At 45.4% G+C, this 21554-nt stretch overlaps 1 protein-coding gene across 3 annotated transcripts in view; it reads right to left on the bottom strand.

Annotated features, from left to right (window-relative positions):
- Positions 1-21554, bottom strand: part of LOC147125153 (glycerophosphodiester phosphodiesterase 2-like) — a 181621-nt gene that overhangs the window by 116268 nt on the left and 43799 nt on the right. For all 3 annotated transcript variants that reach the window (XM_085998271.1, XM_085998274.1, XM_085998272.1), the window contains exon 2: positions 20068-20217. In XM_085998271.1, the coding sequence (XP_085854397.1) occupies positions 20068-20175 (108 nt within the window). In that variant the 5' untranslated portion in view covers positions 20176-20217. The remainder of the gene's footprint in view (positions 1-20067; positions 20218-21554) is intronic.

Raw genomic sequence — 21554 nt, 5'->3', positions numbered from 1 at the left:
TAGCTGCATCACACGAAGCCGCAGCGAAAGGGACGGCGGAAATGCAGCTAAAGGCGGCGGCACTCGGGGTGGACCAAATTACTGCGAGCAGAACAAAATGCTACCGTTGTGGGAAGACAACGCACGACCAGAATCAATGCTGGTTTAAGAACCAAGAGTGTAGGAAATGTGGCAAACTGGGTCACATCGCGAAGGTATGCCGGTCCGGGAAAAAGACCAACAATCAACGGAAGCCACCACAAGAAAAGTACAACAAGGTACATCAGGTGGCTGAGAAGAGTGCAGACGAACAGAATTCAGACTCAGACCCAAACAACCAGGAGTTGGGTAGTCTGAGAATCCACAATGTGGGGAAAGAGACGGATCTACAAACGATCTGGGTCGTACTAAAAATAGCTGGAGTCCAAGTAAGAATGGAGCTGGACACTGGATCAGCTCTATCAGTCATCAACCGAAGGGACTACCACCGGCTATTCTCTCACATACCTTTAAGAAATACCAAGTTCGTATTACAGACATACACGGGGCAGAACGTATACCCCATGGGGAAAATAAGAGTCAAGGTGAGAGATAGAGGTAAAGAACACCCAAGAATGAATTTGTACGTAGTACCTGAAGGAGGACCACCACTTCTGGGACGGGAGTGGATTAAGAAAATAGATATGGAATGGCACTACCTAAAAGCCATAATGAGGGAGGACTCGGTGCAAGCTATCAGCTCAGATTCTGAAATGGATGACGATAAGACCAATGCAAATATGGAAGACAAGGCTAAAAGGGACTTGCCGACGATGGGGAAGGAAACGCAGACATGCAGAAGGACTTATGTTACCAAGAAGAATAAAGTTGCAGAGCAGAACTCCAGGTTGACAGGGAATTCTGAGCCTGTTCAAGCAAAAGATTCATCCACGACGGAAGAACACCGAGTTCGGACTCAAACTTATGTCAAAGTACGACAACAATTAGAACAGTTGAGTGACCGTCTCATACAAGAGATGAAAAATATGGAAAAGTTCTGGGACACCGAATGGGAGAACCTGGAAAGACTACAGAGACAGCTAGCTCAAGCAGAGAGCGACCATAGAGCCATCGTGGTCAAATACCAATCACATTCCCCTGATGCTGTTCAGGAACTAGAATATTTACAGAATGAACCAAAGGAAGAGGAATCTTCAGGGAGCCAGGATTTTATTCCAGTTCTTCTCTACGACTCCTTACAAGCAGAGTGTGAGAAGTTGAAAGAACAGTATGAACAGGCCCAGGCTACAATTCTGGAGGGGGTTAACTCGGCAGCCTCCGAAAAGCTAGTTTCAGTAGAAGCTTATGAACAACTAAAGGTTGAACATGAGCAAGAAGTCCAAAGGCTGCAGGAAATTCTTGATGAGCTCAAGGCCAAGACAGACTCATCGATAGAAGCTCCATCCATAGATGAGAAATTAGAGGTGAAAATCATGGCAGAGCATGAAAGACAGGATGTCCAAGAACTTATAAAAACATTGAAGGACACCCAAGACAAATATGAGGCGGCAATGACCGAGGTTCAACAACTTGAGGAACAGATTCAACTGGGAATCCTTTCAGTGGAAGAACAGGACACTGTAAGAATGGTCCCTGAACATGAACTAGAGAGCATCAGGGTGCAACTTTTCCGAGCGCTGAAAGCCAAAGTTCAAGAGGAACGTAAGGTGGAAGTATTGGAGAAAGAGGTGGATGAAATGGAGAAGACTCTGATCCACCGTGTTCCCAGGGAAGAGTTAACGGTCAGCCAACTCCTTCATATGCTGCAGGACAAGACTCTGCAAGGGGAACAATCTGAACACGAGCTTCAATCTTCAGGGGGAACGAGTTCGGAGCTCTCAAAAGTCACGGAGATAGCTGAGGTGGCAACACAAATTTTACAAGGATGCCAAAAGTACGTTGAATCACGTCAAGGTGAACAGAAGAATGTGGAAACCGTTACTGCAGTAGAAGGGTTAAATAGCCTGATAACGCAATTACCGATGGAAAGGAAGGTATTGAGCTCACAAATGAGGTCCGTCGTGAAGGAATGGCAGATAACCCAGGAAGAGCGGGATGAATATGAATGCATGAAGAAGGCTTTTCAAGAAAGATGTTTAGGGAAGGAACCACCGTCAGCTAACGTCCAGACGGGTGAGGAGGAAGAAGAAGTCTCTCTAGCGGGCCTAACTCAGGACGAACCCGAATATTACCATGACCTGTTGAGTGACACTGAATATTATGAGGATGTGGTCTGCCCAGCTTGTGATGAAAACTCTCAAAGTGCTGAAATCCGGATGAAGCACTTAAGGTCTAAGGAACATAGAGAATTGGTGGCGCTACAGCTGGCAGCCGAGAAAGGAGCTCCGAGAGTTTCAAAAAGGCAGAAAAGAAAAAGAAGAAGCAGAAGATAATAACTGTCTAAAATATTAGCACTTCTACCATTCCAGGCGGGACATTACGAAAGGAGCTAAATCAGTTGGAAAACTGGAAAATGTCAAGACAGCCAGTTGGTTGTAAAAGTCCGCACTGCTGGTTCAACAGGACAAAAGTTCAAGCTGTTACGTCAAGAAAAAGGCTATGGAGGAGTCACGCTAGCCAGGTGAACCGGCTACACCAAAGAAATGTTGTTCGGAACGAGTCAAGATCAGAGACTGAATCTATGAACTGTTTCCGCAGAGACTGAACCTGTGAACTGTTTCCACCGAGATTATATTTGTAAATTGTTTTATATGACATTGACTCCACCGAGATTATATCTGTAATTTGTTTTATAGGAAGTTGAAGATATGTATGTTTAACGGGGACTCTGTAAGTAATAAGCTAAAAAAGGAGGATTGTAGTGTATGTAACCGTTCACCTTTAAGGGAACTACTTTAGGTGTGGCACTATTTGTTTGGCTTCTGTATACTGTAATACCGATAGTGACCACACCAGTATATAAGTGTTGTAGCAGGATTGCTGGGGCAGATTCGCCCGGACCTTCGAATAGTAAAGACCTGTTTGTTTGTTACTTCTGAAGTCTGTGTATTTATTAACTGCACAACCCACAGACTTTACACATGGCTAAAGGAGTGGTGTGAGAAGGAGGGGTTCCATTTCATGGCACACTGGCACCAGTACTGCGATGAGGGGAGCTGTACCGTTGGGACAGGCTGCACCTGAAATGGGCTGAGACCAAAGTCCTAGCGGAAAGGATAAATAGGGTGGTAAATAAATAGGATTTAAATTAATAAGTGGGGAGGGGGAGGGCTCAGTCAGAAACAATAGTAAAAAATAATAGTTTAAGGACGTAAAAAAAGGGATAAGAGTAGAGTTCAGGTCACAAAGAGTGATATAGATACTCCAGGTGAAGGGAATACTAACATAACTAGTAGTTACAGCAGGAGTGACAAATAAGAAACATGTTATGTTATACATGTGAGAAAGACAGGTTAGATCTCTTGCCCAAATAAGAGTTTTACATACTAATACACAGAGTATAAGAAATAAATTGAGACGTGCTTAAAAACTAGAAATGGCAGTGCAGGCCATGTGTCGACATAGTGATATGTGGGAGTTTGTGGAATGTGAGACTGTCCTGGATTGGCACATCTGCAGGAAATGTATCTGCCTTGAGACACTCCAGCTCAGAGTCCTTGAGCTGGAGTGAGAGTTAAAGACACACTGACACATAAGGGAGGGGGAGGAATATCTGGATTGTTTTCTCCAGAGTACAGTCACCTGTGCTTTCCTCTGAGGTGTGACAGGACCAATATATACAAAGTCTTGGTTATGTAATACCCACTGGAAAGGTTATGTACGCTAAGTATGGTTATCAATCTTTAACTTAGACACTGTATTATCATTGTTATAAATCCCTGGGTTAAAGTTGCCCATGTGAAGGTACGGCAAGAACTTTTAAGGACACAATGTGACTAAGAGCATACTTTCCATAATTCTGCACCAGTATCAACTGTTGCAGACAGTGAGGCTGCGCAGTCTCCAGGCAGAAACCCCAGGAGGAAGGGGTGGAGTCGGGTTTTTCGAGCGGGAAAAGCTGCAGAGAGCGACTGGAAGAGAAGAGGGCAGGAGCTCTGAAAAGAGGGCTCAGGAGGCAAATGGCTGCCGCATCCCGTCCCGGGCTTCCAAAATCGGCCGCCGCCCTTCGTGTTAGTAGCACTGCATCCTGAACTGGCTGGCTGCAAGTCACCAGTACTGGGGGATCGTCGTCTGAACCCAGATCTGCAAGGCAGAGGTCTGGGGAGAGCTGCTTGCCTCGTGCTGATGGTGATCTACTTGGAAAAGCTGCAGAGAGAGAGAGAGAGAGAATCACCAACTCCAGCTGCTGCTGTGTGCTCTGCATCCAGAACTCAAAGTGGGATTCAGTGATCGTGAAGAGAATTCAACGAAGGGGTTCGGAGTCGTAAGTCTTGCAGACATTATACATACCATGAGCTCCAACTTAAGCGCGCCAACGAAAGAGTGCACTCGAATTTGGACACAGGGATAGATTCTCCTTTGAATCCATGTAAATGGAGAATGTATGTTTATTATGTCTAGATTCATTCTAATGCATGCAAATGTCTAATTTAGTTCATTGACCTGTAATCTTCTTATACTGTCTGATGTTAAAACTATAAAGTAAGATAATTAGAATTAAGCCATTGTAGTAGTGATCTCCTTACTGGACTATAGAATACTGTCTACAACAGAGACCACATCTCACATATATCTAGAGAACCGTGAAAGGGGTTACATTTTGGGGGCTTGTCCGGGATTGTGGTCTATTTATGTCAGTAAACTAACAGTATTGAATGCTCATTGCTAAGAGAGTGGTTTGTGGTTTCTACTGGGCTGTTTGAGCATAAAAGATGGATGTTATTGAGGTTGAAGCTTGGTGCAAACGGAAGCAGATAGCTACTACCCATGCCATTGTGCTGAATGGTGTTGCTAACGATGACCCTGATGATGTCTTGCTAAGGGCTCTGAATTGTGTCAAAGCCTTTGGAAAGGTTAGGATAGTTGAGCGCTGCTTGGATACAGCTACCAAGAAGCAGTTTGTGTTGATCCAGACATCAGAGAACCTGAGAGGTCATGGTTTACCTGAGGCAGTTGGGCTTTCTGAAGAGGCTGGTCCCTGGCCAGTTCAGTTTGTCCCTATTACTACTAAGGAAGAAGAAGGGTTTCAGACCAAGTTGTTGTCATTCTTGAGACAAGAAGGAAAGACTGTTGCTGATGTCAAAGGTCTGATAGGTCCTTCGGCCCGGGATATGAACACTCAGTTGGTCAGTGCCATTAGTTCTCTGGTGGATAAATGCACCAATCTGCCCTTCGAGGCTCAGGGATACCGTAAGCTCCGTATGTTCTCAGGAGTGAGACCAACTCCCAGTGGGGAAGAGGAGTACGACGCCTGGGTTGAGCAGACCCTGCCTCTGCTAGAGGAATGGCAGTGCAGTGACAATGTGAAGAGGCAGAGAATAGTAGAAAGCCTTAAGGGTCCTGCTGCTGACATTGTAAGATTCTTAAAGGCGCAGAACACCTCTGCTACTTCCTTTGACTACATGCAGGCTCTAGAAACTGCCTTTGGAACTACTGAAACCATTTCAGATTTGATGGTCAGATTCAGAAGCACATTCCAGTGTGAGGGAGAGAAGCTGTCCAGTTATCTGCTGAGAATAGACAAACTGCTGCATTGTATGTTACGGAAAAGAGGGATTGAGTTGCCTGAAATGAATCGGTTCCGCATTGAACAGGTTGTGCGAGGTGCATTGCTCGAAGACGTGACTGCTCTTCGCATACGCATGACCCATAAGTTGCGAGATCCACCTACGTTCACTGAGCTGCTAAGGGAAGTCAGAGAGGAGGAGGATATGCTTCAGGCCCGGAATGTAGCAAAGAGTGCTGTGATGTCCAAGCTTGTGACTCCTGTTACAGTTCCTACTCCCAAGGGTGATGTCAATCCTGAGATGGAACAGCTGAAGAAGGAAATAAATGTCATGAGAGCCGAGATGGCATATTTTCGGTCTAAGCCCAACACAGAAAGGGATGACGCACGGGTGCAAAAGGTTGAACACCCTGCGAAGTCTAACAGCAAAATGAGTGATTCCTCTAAAGGATATCCCCATGAAGGAGATAGACCTGGAGTCTTTTGTTATAACTGTGGAAAGGATGGACATTTCAAGCGAGAATGTAGAGGAGAGAAAAATCTAAAAAAAGTAAATGACCGTCTCATAAAACTTACCAAGAAGTCGGGAAACTACAAAGGGGCACAGTAACGGAACGGCCTGCTGTCCCTGTAGTTAAGACACGTTCCGCTAAGTGCAATAATAGACGAGGGGATATGAAAGACATCATACCTGAAGGTTTAGTAGGGCCGAGTTCTGCTGTATCAATACAGATTGAAGGCATTTATACTAAAGCTATCCTCGACACGGGTTCTCAGGTTACCATACTGTACAGATCCTTCTATGACCGATACCTGACGCATTTGCCGTTAACCCCAATCAGTCTTCTGCAGATCTGGGGCCTTAGTCCTGCTGATTACCCATATGATGGCTATTTGTCGCTGAGGTTGGAGTTCTTGGAAGCTGATGTAGGGACCACTGAGACCATTGATGCACTTGTGTTGGTTTGCCCTGACCCCATGGTGAAAGGTGAGGTTTCCATACTGGTTGGCAGTAATACACCCATAGTGAGACGACTCCTGACAAGCTGCAAAGAGCAGGGAGGTGAAAACTTCTTGAGCACCAGACACATTCACCCTGTTTTCAAAAAGGCTTTTGAGAAACTGCCTGAACTTTCTTCCGACGTAGATGATAGCAAAAGAGGAACTGTGTGGTACGTTCGAGCCAAACCTATCACCCTGCATCCTGGAGGAGTGGCTAGAATCCCTGGGATACCAAAATTCCCTGGAACGCCAGGTACTGAAGCCATTCTGATAGAGTCACCTGATGATCCTGCAGAAGAGTCACGGTTTCCAAATGAGCTTCTGGTGAGACCAGAGTTGCAGACCTCGACAGCTGTGATGTCAAGGAGAGTTACAGTGACCGTGAGGAATATGTCAGGCAAAGGAATCACATTAAGGAAAGGAATGCCGATTGCGCATCTGTTTCCTGTAAATGTACTGTCGTCACATGTGAAGGAAGAGTCCAAAGTTAACTCAACCGGAGATCTGACACCCTCCTCCTTCAACTTTGGAGATTCACTCGTTCCTAAAGAATGGAAGGACCGATTAGTCAGGAAGATGATGGAGCGGAGAGGAGTTTTCTCTACTCATGAGTTTGTTGTTGGTTGTAGTAAGAGTACTTGCCATTCTATCAGAATTACCGAGGATAAACCCTTTCGGGAGAGGTCTTGACGGCTGGCACCAGCTGACATCGAAGCAGTGAGACAGCACCTGTCGCAGTTAAAAGAAGCTGAGATCATTACCGAGCCCAGGAGTCCTTATGCATCTCCTATAGTGGTGGTGAGGAAAAAGAACGGAAAGATTCGGATGTGTGTGGACTTTAGGATGCTTAACAGACGTACTATTCCCGACCAATACACCGTTCCAAGAATTGAGGATGCACTGGCTTGTCTTAATGGAAGCAAGTGGTTCAGTGTGTTGGATCTCAGAAGTGGATACTGCCAAATACCGATGAGTGAATCGGACAAAGAAAAGACAGCCTTTATATGTCCAGTTGGGTTCTACCAATTTGAAAGGATGCCACAGGGAGTTTCAGGTGCTCCAGCAACTTTTCAAAGAATAATGGAACAAACAGTTGGGGACATGAACTTGCTCGAAGTATTGGTGTACTTGGATGATATCATTGTGTTTGGGGCAACCCTTGAAGAACACAAAGCTCGGTTGCTGAAAGTGCTTGGTCGCCTGGAGGATGAAGGTCTCAAGCTATCATTGGACAAGTGTCAGTTTTGCCAAACATCCGTGTCCTATGTGGGGCATATTGTATCACAGGATGGAGTAGCCACAGATCCATCCAAGATCGAAGCTGTTACCACATGGCCCAAACCGAACACAGTGACTGCCTTGCGGTCATTTCTTGGGTTCTGCGGATACTGTATTACAGGCGCTTTGTGCAGGATTACTCCAAAGTGGCCCATCCTCTGAATCAGCTGCTGGCTGGTTACCTCCCACCAGCCGAGAGGAAGAAAAAGGCTAAAGGTAAAGAGAACAAGGACTACTTCAAACCCTCTGAGCCTTTTGATGTTAGATGGGATGAGAAATGCGAAGAGGCCTTCCACACCTTAAAGAAAAGTCTTACTCAAGCCCCCGTGTTGGCTTTTGCAAACCCACAGCTGCCATATGTGCTACACGTGGATGCCAGTCAAGAAGGGTTGGGTGGTGTGTTGTATCAGGACCAAGGAGCTGGGCTGAGACCCGTAGCGTTCATCAGTCGCAGTCTTACGCCATCAGAGCGTAACTACCCAGCTCATAAGCTAGAATTCTTGGCGTTGAAGTGGGAGGTGGTGGATAAGCTGCAGGATTATCTGTATGGAACGAAGTTTGAAGTGAGGACAGACAATAATCCATTAACCTATGTGCTGACTTCGGCAAAACTTGATGCCACCGGCCACCGCTGGCTTGCTGCACTATCTGCTTACGACTTTAGTCTCAGGTACAGACCTGGGAACCAGAACATTGACGCAGATGCTCTGTCTCGTCGCCCACACTACCAGAAACCAGAGTGGAAAGATGTTGCTTCAGCAGATGTGAAAGTAATGTGTCAGATGTCCGTGGTATCTGGACCAAAGAATTCATTTCATGCCCGAGAGATTGACCACTTGGGAACGTCAATGCATGCTGTTCCCCAGGCATTTTGCAACCTTTCCAGTTTGGATGTACAAAACTTACCCATGTTGTGTTCATCTGAAATATCCAAAGCACAACAGGAGGATCCCTGTATTCATGAGGTGTTTTCAGCTCTCCGTCTGGGTGATATTACACAGATCGACAAATCAAAACATCCTGACTGTCGTCTGCTCCTAAGAGAATGGGACCACTTGGAAATTAAAGAGGGAGTGTTGTGTAGAATCACTCACCCACCCACTAAACCATGTCATTCACAGTTGGTCCTGCCTGAAAAGTACAGGGAAATAGTGATGAAGTCTTTGCATGATGACGCAGGTCATCTGGGAGTAGATAAGACCTATGGGTTGGTCAAGGACAGATTCTATTGGCTGCGTATGAAGTCTGTGGTTGAGGAGTTCTGCAAGTCCTGTGCACGTTGTGTCCAGAGAAAGACTTTACCTAAAAGAGTTGCTCCTCTGTTTCACATGCAAAGTGATGGACCTCTAAACCTTGTCTGTATGGATTTTCTGTCCATCGAACCCGATTCCAGCAATACCGCAAATGTCTTGGTCATTACAGATCATTATACTCACTACGCCTGTGACGGGTGTGGGAGCCACGGGGCCGTGCTCTCCGGGTAAGGTAGGTTCTGGACCCAAGTGCAGAAATGAGGCGAGAGGCAAATATACAGTACTTTGTTTGAACTTTACTAGATTCACACATAACTAGATTCACACAAGGAACACAACAACATACATAAGAACTTAAGACAAGCTACCAAACGGCTAGTCAAGATAGGAACTCAGGACAGCTTCCATGAGGCAACCCACTTGTCCATACTGAGCCTGAGACAAGCTACCACAAGGGGAACTGGTTTGCCGAGACGAGACTCGAGACAAGCTACCACAGGGGTAATTGGCTTATCAATACAGAGCTCAAGACAAGCGCCAACATGGCAACACGCTTGTCCAGCCCAGCGCCTTATCAAGACTAAGAACAACAAGAACACAGACTTAGATACATCTTAAATACAGAGCTCAAGAACCATGGCAGCCAGCTAGTCAAAGCCAGCAGCCACAGAGCGAAGGCTAGTCCCCGGTTAGGACTGAGCACAGAGGAAAGCAACCACAGAACTTATATACCAAGAAAACCAGGTGAAACCCATGAACAGCTAACAGGCCATTAAGAATTAACACAGGAGGCTAGGAACAATTAACAAAGGGCTAGAAACAATTGAAGGTGCCATCTAGAGGCTACAGAAGGAACAGACTGGCACCCTCACAACACCCATGCTTTTCCCACAAAGGATCAGAAAGCATCCACCATTGCCAAAGTGTTGTGGGAGAAATACTTCATCCACTATGGACTGCTAAAGCGAATACACAGTGATCAAGGTAGAGACTTTGAAAGTAGACTTATACATGAGTTGTTGTCCATGCTCGGGATTGAGAAGTCAAGAACAACTCCATGCCATCCTCAGGGAGATCCTCAACCTGAGCGGTTTAACCGTACTTTGTTAGACATGCTTGGAACGCTGGATTCAAAGCGAAAGAACAAGTGGAGTCGGCACATTGGACATCTTGTTCATTCTTATAATTGTACCCGAAATGACGCTATTGGTTTTTCACCGTACTACCTCATGTTTGGACGTGAAGCGAGGATGCCGGTGGATTTGTGTTTCGGAGTATCCAGTGATGGCACATCACAGAGAACTTACCTCAAGTATGTATCTGACATGAGAAAGGAATTGCAAGCTGCTTATGAACTTGCTGAGTCTATTTCTGCCAAACAGAATAAAGGAAATAAGCAGAGGTATGACCAGAAGATCCGTTTTTCCCAACTCATGCCTGGTGACCGAGTTCTCATACGGAACCTAGGACTCCAAGGGAAACATAAGTTAGCAGACCGCTGGGCTTCTACACCTTACATTGTTGAAAGTCAAATGTCACAACTACCTGTGTTTCGGCTAAAACCTGCAGGTGGGAATGGACCCATAAAAATACTGCACCGGAATCATATCCTGCCATTGGGACAGCAAGTGCGTCTGGATCCGCCAGCGGATAATGAGCCGACACCTAGTAGGAGAACCCTGCAGAGAAGAAGAAGGAAAAAAATGAGAAACCGGGAAAACTTTGTTCCAGAAGACAGAAAACCCATGACACAGTGTGTGGATCATGAGGAACCTGATGAGTCGGAAGATGAAGAATGGGGTCTATGGTACGACCTCCCAGAAAGACGCATAAGACAGAATCTGGATGAATTGTCTGAACCATTTGGCTTAGACTTGGACATGGTTTGGGAAGAACCAGATGCTTCCGAGAAGGAGATAAAAGAGACTGAAAGGCATTATAACAAAGGAACCAGCGCCTCCAACGTAGTTGAAGGAACTGAAGACCGGGTATCCGAAATAAGGAGCTCACAGCGAGTTAAGAAGGTTCCTGAAAGATTGACATACAGTACACTAGGAGTGCCAAGTGTAATGATAGCCCCTACGGTTCGATATGTTACCTCCCTTTATACATGTGCAACCACTTATGTGTAAAGTTCATTAGTCATGGGGACATGCCTATATTTGGTAGGGGGGGACTGTAATACCCACTGGAAATGTTATGTACGCTAAGTATGGTTATCAATCTTTAACTTAGACACTGTATTATCATTGTTATAAATCCCTGGGTTAAAGTTGCCCATGTGAAGGTACGGCAAGAACTTTTAAGGACACAATGTGACTAAGAGCATACTTTCCATAGTTCTGCACCAGTATCAACTGTTGCAGACAGTGAGGCTGCGCAGTCTCCAGGCAGAAACCCCAGGAGGAAGGGGTGGAGTCGGGTTTTTCGAGCGGGAAAAGCTGCAGAGAGCGACTGGAAGAGAAGAGGGCAGGAGCTCTGAAAAGAGGGCTCAGGAGGCAAATGGCTGCCGCATCCCGTCCCGGGCTTCCAAAATCGGCCGCCGCCCTTCGTGTTAGTAGCACTGCATCCTGAACTGGCTGGCTGCAAGTCACCAGTACCGGGGGATCGTCGTCTGAACCCAGATCTGCAAGGCAGAGGTCTGGGGAGAGCTGCTTGCCTCGTGCTGATGGGGATCTACTTGGAAAAGCTGCAGAGAGAGAGAGAGAGAGAGAGTCACCAACTCCAGCTGCTGCTGTGTGCTCTGCATCCAGAACTCAAAGTGGGATTCAGTGATCGTGAAGAGAATTCAACGAAGGGGTTCGGAGTCGTAAGTCTTGCAGACATTATACATACCATGAGCTCCAACTTAAGCGCGCCAACGAAAGAGTGCAGTCGAATTTGGACACAGGGACAGATTCTCCTTTGAATCCATGTAAATGGAGAATGTATGTTTATTATGTCTAGATTCATTCTAATGCATGCAAATGTCTAATTTAGTTCATTGACCTGTAATCTTCTTATACTGTCTGATGTTAAAACTATAAAGTAAGATAATTAGAATTAAGCCATTGTAGTAGTGATCTCCTTACTGGACTATAGAATACTGTCTACAACAGAGACCACATCTCACATATATCTAGAGAACCGTGAAAGGGGTTACAGTTACACCACATTTGGAGCACTGTGTACAGTCCTGGGCACCGTACCTTAGAAAGGATGTATTGGCCTTGGAAGGAGTGCAGTGCAGATTCGCCAGAATGTTACCAGGGCTCCAAGTGTTAGTTTATGAGGAGAGATTACATAAACTAGGCTTGTATTCCTTGTAATAAAGAAGGTTAAGGGGTGATTTGATTAAGGTTTTAGGATTTTGAAAGGAATTGATAGGGTAGATAGAGAGAAACTTTTTCCGCTGGTGGGAGTCTAGGACAAGAGGACAAAACCTTAAAATCAAAGCCAGGCCATTCAGGAGAAAAGTTAGGAAACACTTCTTCATGCAAAAGAAGGTAGAAGTGTGGAATGCTCTCCCACAAAAGGCAGTAGCTGCTAGCTCAATTCATAATTTTAAATCTGAGATTGATAGAGTTTTGCTAGCCAAGGCTACAAAGAGTTGCACCTGAACCAGAACGGGACAAATATCCTTGCGGGGAGGTTTGCTAGCACTGTTCGGGGGGGTTTAAACTAACTTGGCAGGGGGATGGGATACAGAGTGGAGCTATAATAGGGGGTGATGTACAGCCAAATATAGAGGAAAAAATAAGTCAGACTGGAAGGCAGAGCAAATATGCAACGGCACAAGGGAGTATGGCAAGGCTAAATGGCATTTATTTTAATGCAAGGAGTCTTACGAATAAGGCAGATGAACTGAAGGTGTTGATGAACACATGGGAGTATGATATTGTTGCTATCACAGAGACATGGTTGAGGGAGGGGCAAGACTGGCAGCTCAATATTCCGGGGTATAGAATCTTCAGGCGAGACAGAGGGGGGTAAAAGAGGAGGGGGTGTCGCAATATTAATTAAGGAGACAATTACTGCTGTAAGGAGGGATGCTATATTAACAGGTTCCTCTAATGAGGCCATATGGGTTGAACTTAAAAACAAAAAGGGGGCTAGCACTTTGCTGGGAGTGTACTATAGGCCCCCAAACAGCCAGGGGGAGGTAGAGGAACAGATATGTAGGCAAATCTCAGAGAAGTGTGCAAATAACAGGGTAATTATAGTGGGGGATTTCAACTTCCCCAATATTAACTGGGATAGTCAGAGTGTGAAAGGCTTAGAGGGTGCAGAATTCTTAAAGTGCATCCAGGAGAGCTTTTTGAGCCAGCATGTAGAAAGTCCTACAAGAGAGGGGGTGGTACTGGACCTAATTCTAGGGAATGTGGCCGGGCAAGTGGTAGAAGTGTTAGTAGGTGAGCACTTTGGTGACAGTGACCATAATTCGGTGAGATTTAAGGTAGTCATGGAAAAGGACAAGGATGGACCGGAAATAAAGGTTCTAAATTGGGGGAAGGCCGATTTTAATATGATAAGGCAGGATCTGGCCAATGTGGACTGGGATCAGCTACTTGAAGGAAAATCCACATCGGAGCAATGGGAGTCTTTCAGAAAGGAAATTGAGAGAGTACAATGGCAACATGTTCCCGTAAAGGTCAAGGGTGGGACCAACAAGCCCAGGGAACCTTGGATGTCAAGGGATATACAAGAATGGATTAGGAAAAAAAGGGGGGATTTTGGCAGATACAAAGGACTAAAGACAGCGGAAGCCCTAGAGGAGTATAAAAAGTGCAGGGGGATACTTAAAAAAGAAATTAGGAGAGCGAGGAGGGGACATGAAATAACACTGGCGAGCAAAATAAAGGAAACTCCTAAGGTGTTTTATAAGTATATTAAGGGCAAGAGGATAACTAGGGAAAGAGTAGGGCCCATTAGGGACCAAAGTGGCAAACTGTGATAGAGCCAGAAGATGTAGGTGGGGTTTTAAATGAATTTTTTGCATCTGTGTTCACTATGGAGAAGGACGATGTGGACATAGAAATCGGGCAGGTGGACTGTGATATACTTGAACATATTAGCATCGAGAGGGAGGAGGTACTAGCGGTTTTAGCAGGCTTAAAAGTGGATAAATCCCCAGGCCCGGACGAGATGTATCCCAGGCTACTATGTGAGGCAAAGGAGGAGATTGCAGGGGCTCTGACACAAATTTTCAGAACCTCTCTGGCCACAGGGGATGTGCCAGAGGACTGGAGAACAGCTAACGTAGTACCATTATTCAAGAAGGGTAGTAGGGATAAAACAGGGACTTACAGGCCAGTGAGCCTAACATCAGTGGTAGGGAAATTATTGGAAAAAATTCTGAGGGACAGAATTGCTCTCCACTTGGAGAGGCAGGGATTAATTAGGGATAGCCAGCATGGCTTTGTCAAGGGAAGATCATGTCTGACCAATTTGATTGAATTCTTCGAGGGGGTGACTAGGTGTGTGGATGAGGGTAGTGCAGTGGATGTGGTTTACATGGATTTCAGTAAGGCTTTTGATAAAGTCCCGCATAGGAGACTGGTCAGGAAGGTAAGAGCCCATGGGATCCAGGGTGCCTTGGCACATTGGATCCAAAACTGGCTTAGTGGCAGAAGGCAGAGGGTGATGGTGGAAGGTTGTTTTTGTGACTGGAAGCCTGTGTCCAGTGGGGTACCGCAGGGATTGGTGCTGGGTCCCTTGCTGTTTGTGGTCTACATTAATGATTTGGATGTGAATGTAAAAGGTATGATCAGTAAGTTCGCAGATGACACGAAAATTGGTGGGGTGGTAAATAGCGAGGCGGGAAGCCTCAGGCTACAGGGCGATATAGATGGGTTGGTCAGATGGGCGGAACAGTGGCAAATGGAATTTAACCCTGAAAAGTGTGAGGTGATGCATTTTGGATGGACTAACAAGGCAAGGGAATACACAATGAATGGTAAGACCCTAGGAAAGACAGAGGATCAGAGGGACCTTGGTGTGCATGTACATAGAACCCTGAAGGCAGCAGAACAGGTGGATAAGGTGGTTAAAAAGGCATATGGGATACTTGCCTTCATTAGCCGAGGCATAGAATATAAGAGCAGGGAGGTTATGATGGAGCTGTACAAAACGCTGGTAAGGCCACAGCTGGAGTACTGTGTGCAGCTCTGGTCGCCACACTATTGGAAGGATGTGATTGCTTTGGAGAGGGTGCAGAGGAGATTTACCAGGATGTTACCTGGGCTGGAGCGCTTCAGCTATGAAGAAAGACTGGACAGGCTGGGGTTGTTTTCCTTGGAGCAGAGAAGGCTGAAGGGGGACGTGATTGAGGTATACAAAATATTATGAGGGGCATAGATAGGGTTGATAGAAAGGAACTTTTGCCCTTAGTAGAGGGGTCAATAACAAGGGGGCATAGATTCAAGGTAAGGGGCAGGAGGTTTAGAGGGGATTTGAGGAAAAACTTTTTCACCCAGAGGGTGGTTGGAATCTGGAACTCACTGCCTGAAAGGGTGGTAGGGGCAGGAACCCTCACAACATTCAAGAAGCATTTGGATGAGCACTTGAAATGCCAAAGCATACAAGGCTACGGACCAAATGCTGGAAAATGGGATTAGATTAGACAGGGCTTGATGGCCGGCGTGGACGCGATGGTCCGAAGGGCCTCTTTATGTGCTGTATAACTCTATGACTCTAGGAGTTATGGAGTTGAATGGTGTAACAGGCTCAAGGGACTGAATGGCCTACTCCTGTTCCTCTGTTCTGTAGCAGCTAAACTAGAATCCAATGTTAGAACAACAATAAAAACTTGAGAAACACTAGGAAAAATCAATGAGCAACAACAGTTGGTACAGCAAGGCTTGGAAATTCTTCAAACAGGAATGTACCTGTCATGGGAATAATGAGGCACAGAGACACACAACTGTCATAAGAAGAAGAATGCACAGAAACAACATTTGCCATATGAAGAATGAACAGTGACACACACCTGTTATAGAAAGAATGGGACACAGAGGTATGCAATTTTCATAGCTGCATGTCTCTATGCCCATCCTCCCTATCATGGGAAGAATAGGACAGTTGTACACTCTTATAGACCCGTCCTGAGGAGCACATGTGTCAGAAGATGTGCTCTTTCTTTAACTGCATTCATTGGCTACCTCAGTTTCACCTCTTTTCAAACCTATGCTTCATACTAAAGCCATAAACTGGTTGCCTTCTATTAACTAGGCAATGATTGCCCACTGTAGAGAACTCTGCTTATTTCTATCTCAGGTGTTAGGACCTCATTCCCCACTGGAATTATTTTCAGAACTCAGGATAGTACTGTTGTGTATGTAATATGTGTGCTACTTTGAACCTATGGACAGGACTGCACTACTTGTTGGGCGTAGTGATACACAGTACCACTCCTGGCCATAGGGGTATAAATAGTACTGTGGGTACTGATCCCCCTCAGTTCCCGCCTGTGGGCATGAAGTAAAGACCTATGTATAGTCCCTACCTCCAACCAGTAAAGACCTGTTTGAGTTATACGTTTAAGTCTTTGTGTTAATTGTTCAATACAATACACATACTTAACACTGGCGACGAGTCAGGTTCTTACCCTGCGGCAGTTGAAGAGAGGTTTCAAACATCACCACCCCACTAGAAGCGACAGGCTTTAGGACTCTGAAGCCTCCATCAGCGACTGAGCACTGGAGTGCAGCAAACATCCTGACAGCTTCCAGCGACTGACAGAAGTCTTTCTGCAGTTTCCTTGTTCAACCTAGGTGGTGGGGTAAGCCGTGCAGTGTTGGCTGCAAAGACAGGGCTGGGGAAGTTGGAGAAGATAAGGGCGATCGCAATCCCTGATAAGAGCCGCGGTGAAACGCGCGAGCGGGTAAGCCAGAGGCCGGGAGCCGCTTCAAGTGCGAGGCGCAGCGCGGGCCAGCGATCGGAACCAAAGATAAGGGCCGCACTCGGGGGCTGAAGGGAGACGGCGTCGGGGGACGGGTGAAGACCGCCAAGCGCGGGAAAACCGCCATTTTGTGGGCGGAGGACGACGGCAAGAGCGGGAAGCCGCCATCTTTGATAACAAGTAAACAAAATAAAATCTGAGAAATTGCAAATCTACAATGCCTAAACACGGGAATATTAGCACCTTTGATAGTGACCTCGAAGATTGGGCCATATATGTTGAAAGAGTAAAAAATTATTGTAAGGCCAATAAAATTCATGACCAAGATAAAGCTCTAACATTATTAAATTTAATGGGTGCGAAGACATACGGGCAATTGAAACACCTGTTATCACCAGATGAACCGGCGGATAAGACGTTCGATGAGATTGTTACTGTCCTGAAAGATCATCTAAACCCCACGCCGCTGATGCTAGCGGAACGATTTAAATTTTACGACAGAAGGCAGCTACAGCATGAAAGCAATGCTGATTATTTCCTGGAATTGCGTAAATTAGCGAAATATTGCCAGTTTGGAACGGGACTGACAGAGGCACTTCGAGACAAATTTGTGTGTGGTTTATTTAAACAGGATACACAAAAGCGACTGCTCGAGGAGAATGAGCTGACGCTTGAGAAGGCGGTCACTATGGCAGCAGCACACGAAGCCGCAGCGAGAGGCACAGCAGTAATGCAGCTACAGTCACCGGAGCTCAGTGCACACAAATTGGGTGTGAGTTCTGGCAAATGTTATCGTTGTGGAAAGACAACGCATGATCAGAACCAGTGTTGGTTTAAAAACCAAGAATGTAGAACTTGTGGTAGGCTTGGACATATAGCTAGAGTATGCAGGTCAGGGAAGAAGACCAGCAACAAGAAGTCACCGCAAGGAAAATACGCAAAGGTACACAAGGTGACCGAACAGGAGTCCGATTCAGACGCTAGCAGTAATGAACTGGCTAGCTTAAGCTGTAATGAACTGGCTAGCTTAAGAGTACTCAACGCTGGTAAGGGTGCAGACCTCCAGACAATTTGGGTCACTCTTCAGATAGAAGGAGTCCAAGTAAAACTGGAATTGGACACTGGATCGGCATTGACGGTCATAAATAAGAAAGATTACGGAAAGTTATTCCAACATATTCCCCTACAGGATACGGGGATTATATTGAAAACATACACGGGGCAAAGAGTGTACCCCATCGGGAAAATAGAGGTTGCAGTGGTCCACAAGGGCGAAGACAGTCAAATAATGGACTTATATGTGATATCTGAAGGAGGTTCTCCACTACTAGGACGGGAGTGGATTAGGAAAATGAATATGGACTGGCATTTCCTACAAACAATAACGAGTGAGAACTCGGTGAAGATAGTCGGCCCAGACTCTGGAACGGATGATGGTAAGCCCAACTCAGGTGCAAAAGACAAAGTTTCAGCACAGAATTCCACTGAGCAACAACAACATAGTTTAACTGTGGATTCTGAGTCTGGCAAGTCTACTGATGTGCCCATTTCTGAGGGACACCGGGCTCGAACTCAACTCCATTTCAAACTACAACAGCAATTAGAACAAATGCTTCGCCGTTGTGAGCAAGAGCTGAATGCAACGAAAGAGTTCTTTGATATAGAGTTGGAGAATCTGGAAAGACAACAGAAGCAGCTGATGGAGAAAATGGAGCAGGAGCACACAAAACGTCTGATGTCAGAGGAGTTAACGGTCAGCCAACTCCTGCATATGCTGAAGGACAGGACTCTGAAATGGGAAAAACTTGAACACGAACTTCAATATTCAAACGAAAGGGGTTCGGAGCTCTCAAAGGTTATTGGAAGAGCTGAGGTGGCAACACAGACTGAGATGACTGCAACAGAGCAGCCCTTGGATGCCAAAAGTACGCTGACTCACATCAACGTAGAACAACAGACCGCTGAAACAGCTGCTCCGGTAGAGGGATTGAATAGTCCGATCAATCAATCTCCAAAAGAAGTTGAAGTAGTAAAATCTCAAATGAGGTCATTAGTAAACGACTTGCTGAAAGCCCAGAAAAAGCTGGATGAAGAGGTACGCATGAAGAAGTCTCTTCAGGAAAGATGTCTGGACTTGGAACAAAAGCTGGCTAACGCCCAGCTGGGTATGGAGGAAATAGAAGACCCTCTCGCTGGCCTAGATCAGGACGACACCGAATATTACTATGTCCTGTCCTGCCCAACTTGTAACTTCGACTCCCACCATACAGAAATCATGGAGGAGCACCGAAAGTCTACGGAACATCGGGAGAAGGTGGCTCTACTACGGAAAAAGGAGGGAGAGAAGGAGGAACTGCACATGCAGCTGGCAGCTGACAGTGGAGCCCAGAGAGTCTCCAAGAAGCAGAAAAGGAAAAGTCGAAACAGAAGATGACCCATCTGAACCATTATTACCTCTACCAGATCACACACGTGGTCCCTCCGAACGGAGCCAATTCAGTTCGGAAGTTCAAACTGTTAAATCCATGGAAGGACTATTGAATGAATCACTCCAGCAACGTGAACCGACTCCACCACAGAGATTGAATCTGTGAACTGTTTTCCGCAGAGACTGAATCTGTGATCTGTTTTGACATGAAGTTATCTATGTATCTATGTTATTCTGTTATGTAAACCTGAAGTTATATATGTATATATGTTATTACGTTATGTTAAATGGGGAGATGACTGTAAAGCTAGGAAGGGAGGAATGTTGTGTATGTAATATGTGTGCTACTTTGAACCTATGGACAGGACTGCACTACTTGTTGGGCGTAGTGATACGCAGTACCACTCCTGGCCATAGGGGTATAAATAGTACTGTGGGTACTGAACCCCCTCAGTTCCCGCCTGTGGGCATGAAGTAAAGACCTATGTATAGTCCCTACCTCCAACCAGTAAAGACCTGTTTGAGTTATACGTTTAAGTCTTTGTGTTAATTGTTCAATACAATACACATACTTAACAAGTACCTTTTTGTTGGGTTGTGGTGGATACAGTTTCCATTGGCAACCATAAATGCCAGTCACACAAGTTAAGCAAAAATTCTGCAACTGAAATAACGTTTCGTTTTCCATCATCAAACACAATCTCTCTAGTTCTCAGGCATTGACTGCACTGTCCTAGGGGAAAAAAATAAAGAGACATGTCAGAACAAAATAATCTGTTTCATCAGAGAGATTGTGGAAATGATTGTATCCCATTTACTGTTACTGCTTTGAAACTAAATGGGAGAGAACTGATACAAAAGCAAAATAGGGCGGATGCTGGAAATCTGAATTAAAAACAGAAAATGCTGGAAATACTCAGCAGGTCAGGCAGCATCTGTAGAGAAAGAAACAGAGTTAACGTTTCAGGTCGATGACCCTTTGTCAGAACTGGAAATAGAGCTGATGTTGTTTTGAATTTTTGGGGTCAATTTGACCCAAATTGATACCAGCCTATTAAACTCCAAGTCAGAATCAAATAAGGCAAACATCAATACTGATACCCAGCTCAGTTGAACCAAATCATAAGGTATAAAGTTATAATGACCAATCAATGAGATCCAAAGAACTTAAGAAAGTAGAAACTGCAAAAATCTATTCATTTCATCCAGCTTACCCTGTGAAAGCCTGTAACAAATAAATTTGCATTCACCATCTGTACAACGAAACAATAACTCTGCATATTTATTTATGTGTAGCTCGAAGTTTTTCAATTTAGATGCATGCCACTGGTTCTCTTCTGGATGAGCGCAAATAACTTTTATACTGTATTCCTATTGATTTATTTCATGGGTTAAGAACATTTGATTGGATCTAACTTGTCCCAACTTAAACCTTTTGCAATAAACACAGAAAATGCTGGAAATACTCAGCAGGTCATGCAGCATCTGTGGAGAGAGAAACAGTGTTAATGGTTCAGGTCGATGACCCTTCGTCAGAACTGGAAAAAGTTGGAGAAGGAACAGGTTTTTAAGCAAGTGCAGGGGCAGGAAAAGGGGGGAGGGGAGGAAAGAACAAAAGGGAAGGTCTGTGATAGGATGGAAGGCAGGAGAGATTAAGAGACAAAAGGGATGATGGTGCAAGGCAAAAGGAGATGGTAATGGGACAAGTTAAGAAACAAAAGATGAGTCTGGATGAAGTGTAAATGGCAATGGCAGAATGATTGATAGCTGCCATGTAAGAGAGAAAAAAAAAGATAGGGGCAGAGGTTATGGTCTGAAATTGTTGAACTCTATGTTGAGTCCAGAAGGCTGTAAAGTTTCTTTATTTGAAAGATGAGTTGCTGTTCCTCGAGCTTACGTTGAGCTTCATTGGAACAGTTGAGCTTCATTGGCCGAGGACGGAGCGGTGAATTAAAGGGACAGGTGACCGGAAGCTTGGGGTCACCCTTATGAACTGAACAGTGGTGTTACGCAAAGCGGTCACCCAATCTGCGTTTGGTCTCCCCAATGTAGAGATCGTATCGTGAGCAG

Source organism: Somniosus microcephalus, chromosome 1 (genome assembly GCF_052327205.1).
Source record: "Somniosus microcephalus isolate GS21.2 chromosome 1, FLI_Smic_1.0, whole genome shotgun sequence".
NCBI classification, from domain to species: domain Eukaryota; kingdom Metazoa; phylum Chordata; class Chondrichthyes; order Squaliformes; family Somniosidae; genus Somniosus; species Somniosus microcephalus.
This window is presented reverse-complemented; position numbering and strand designations above follow the sequence as displayed.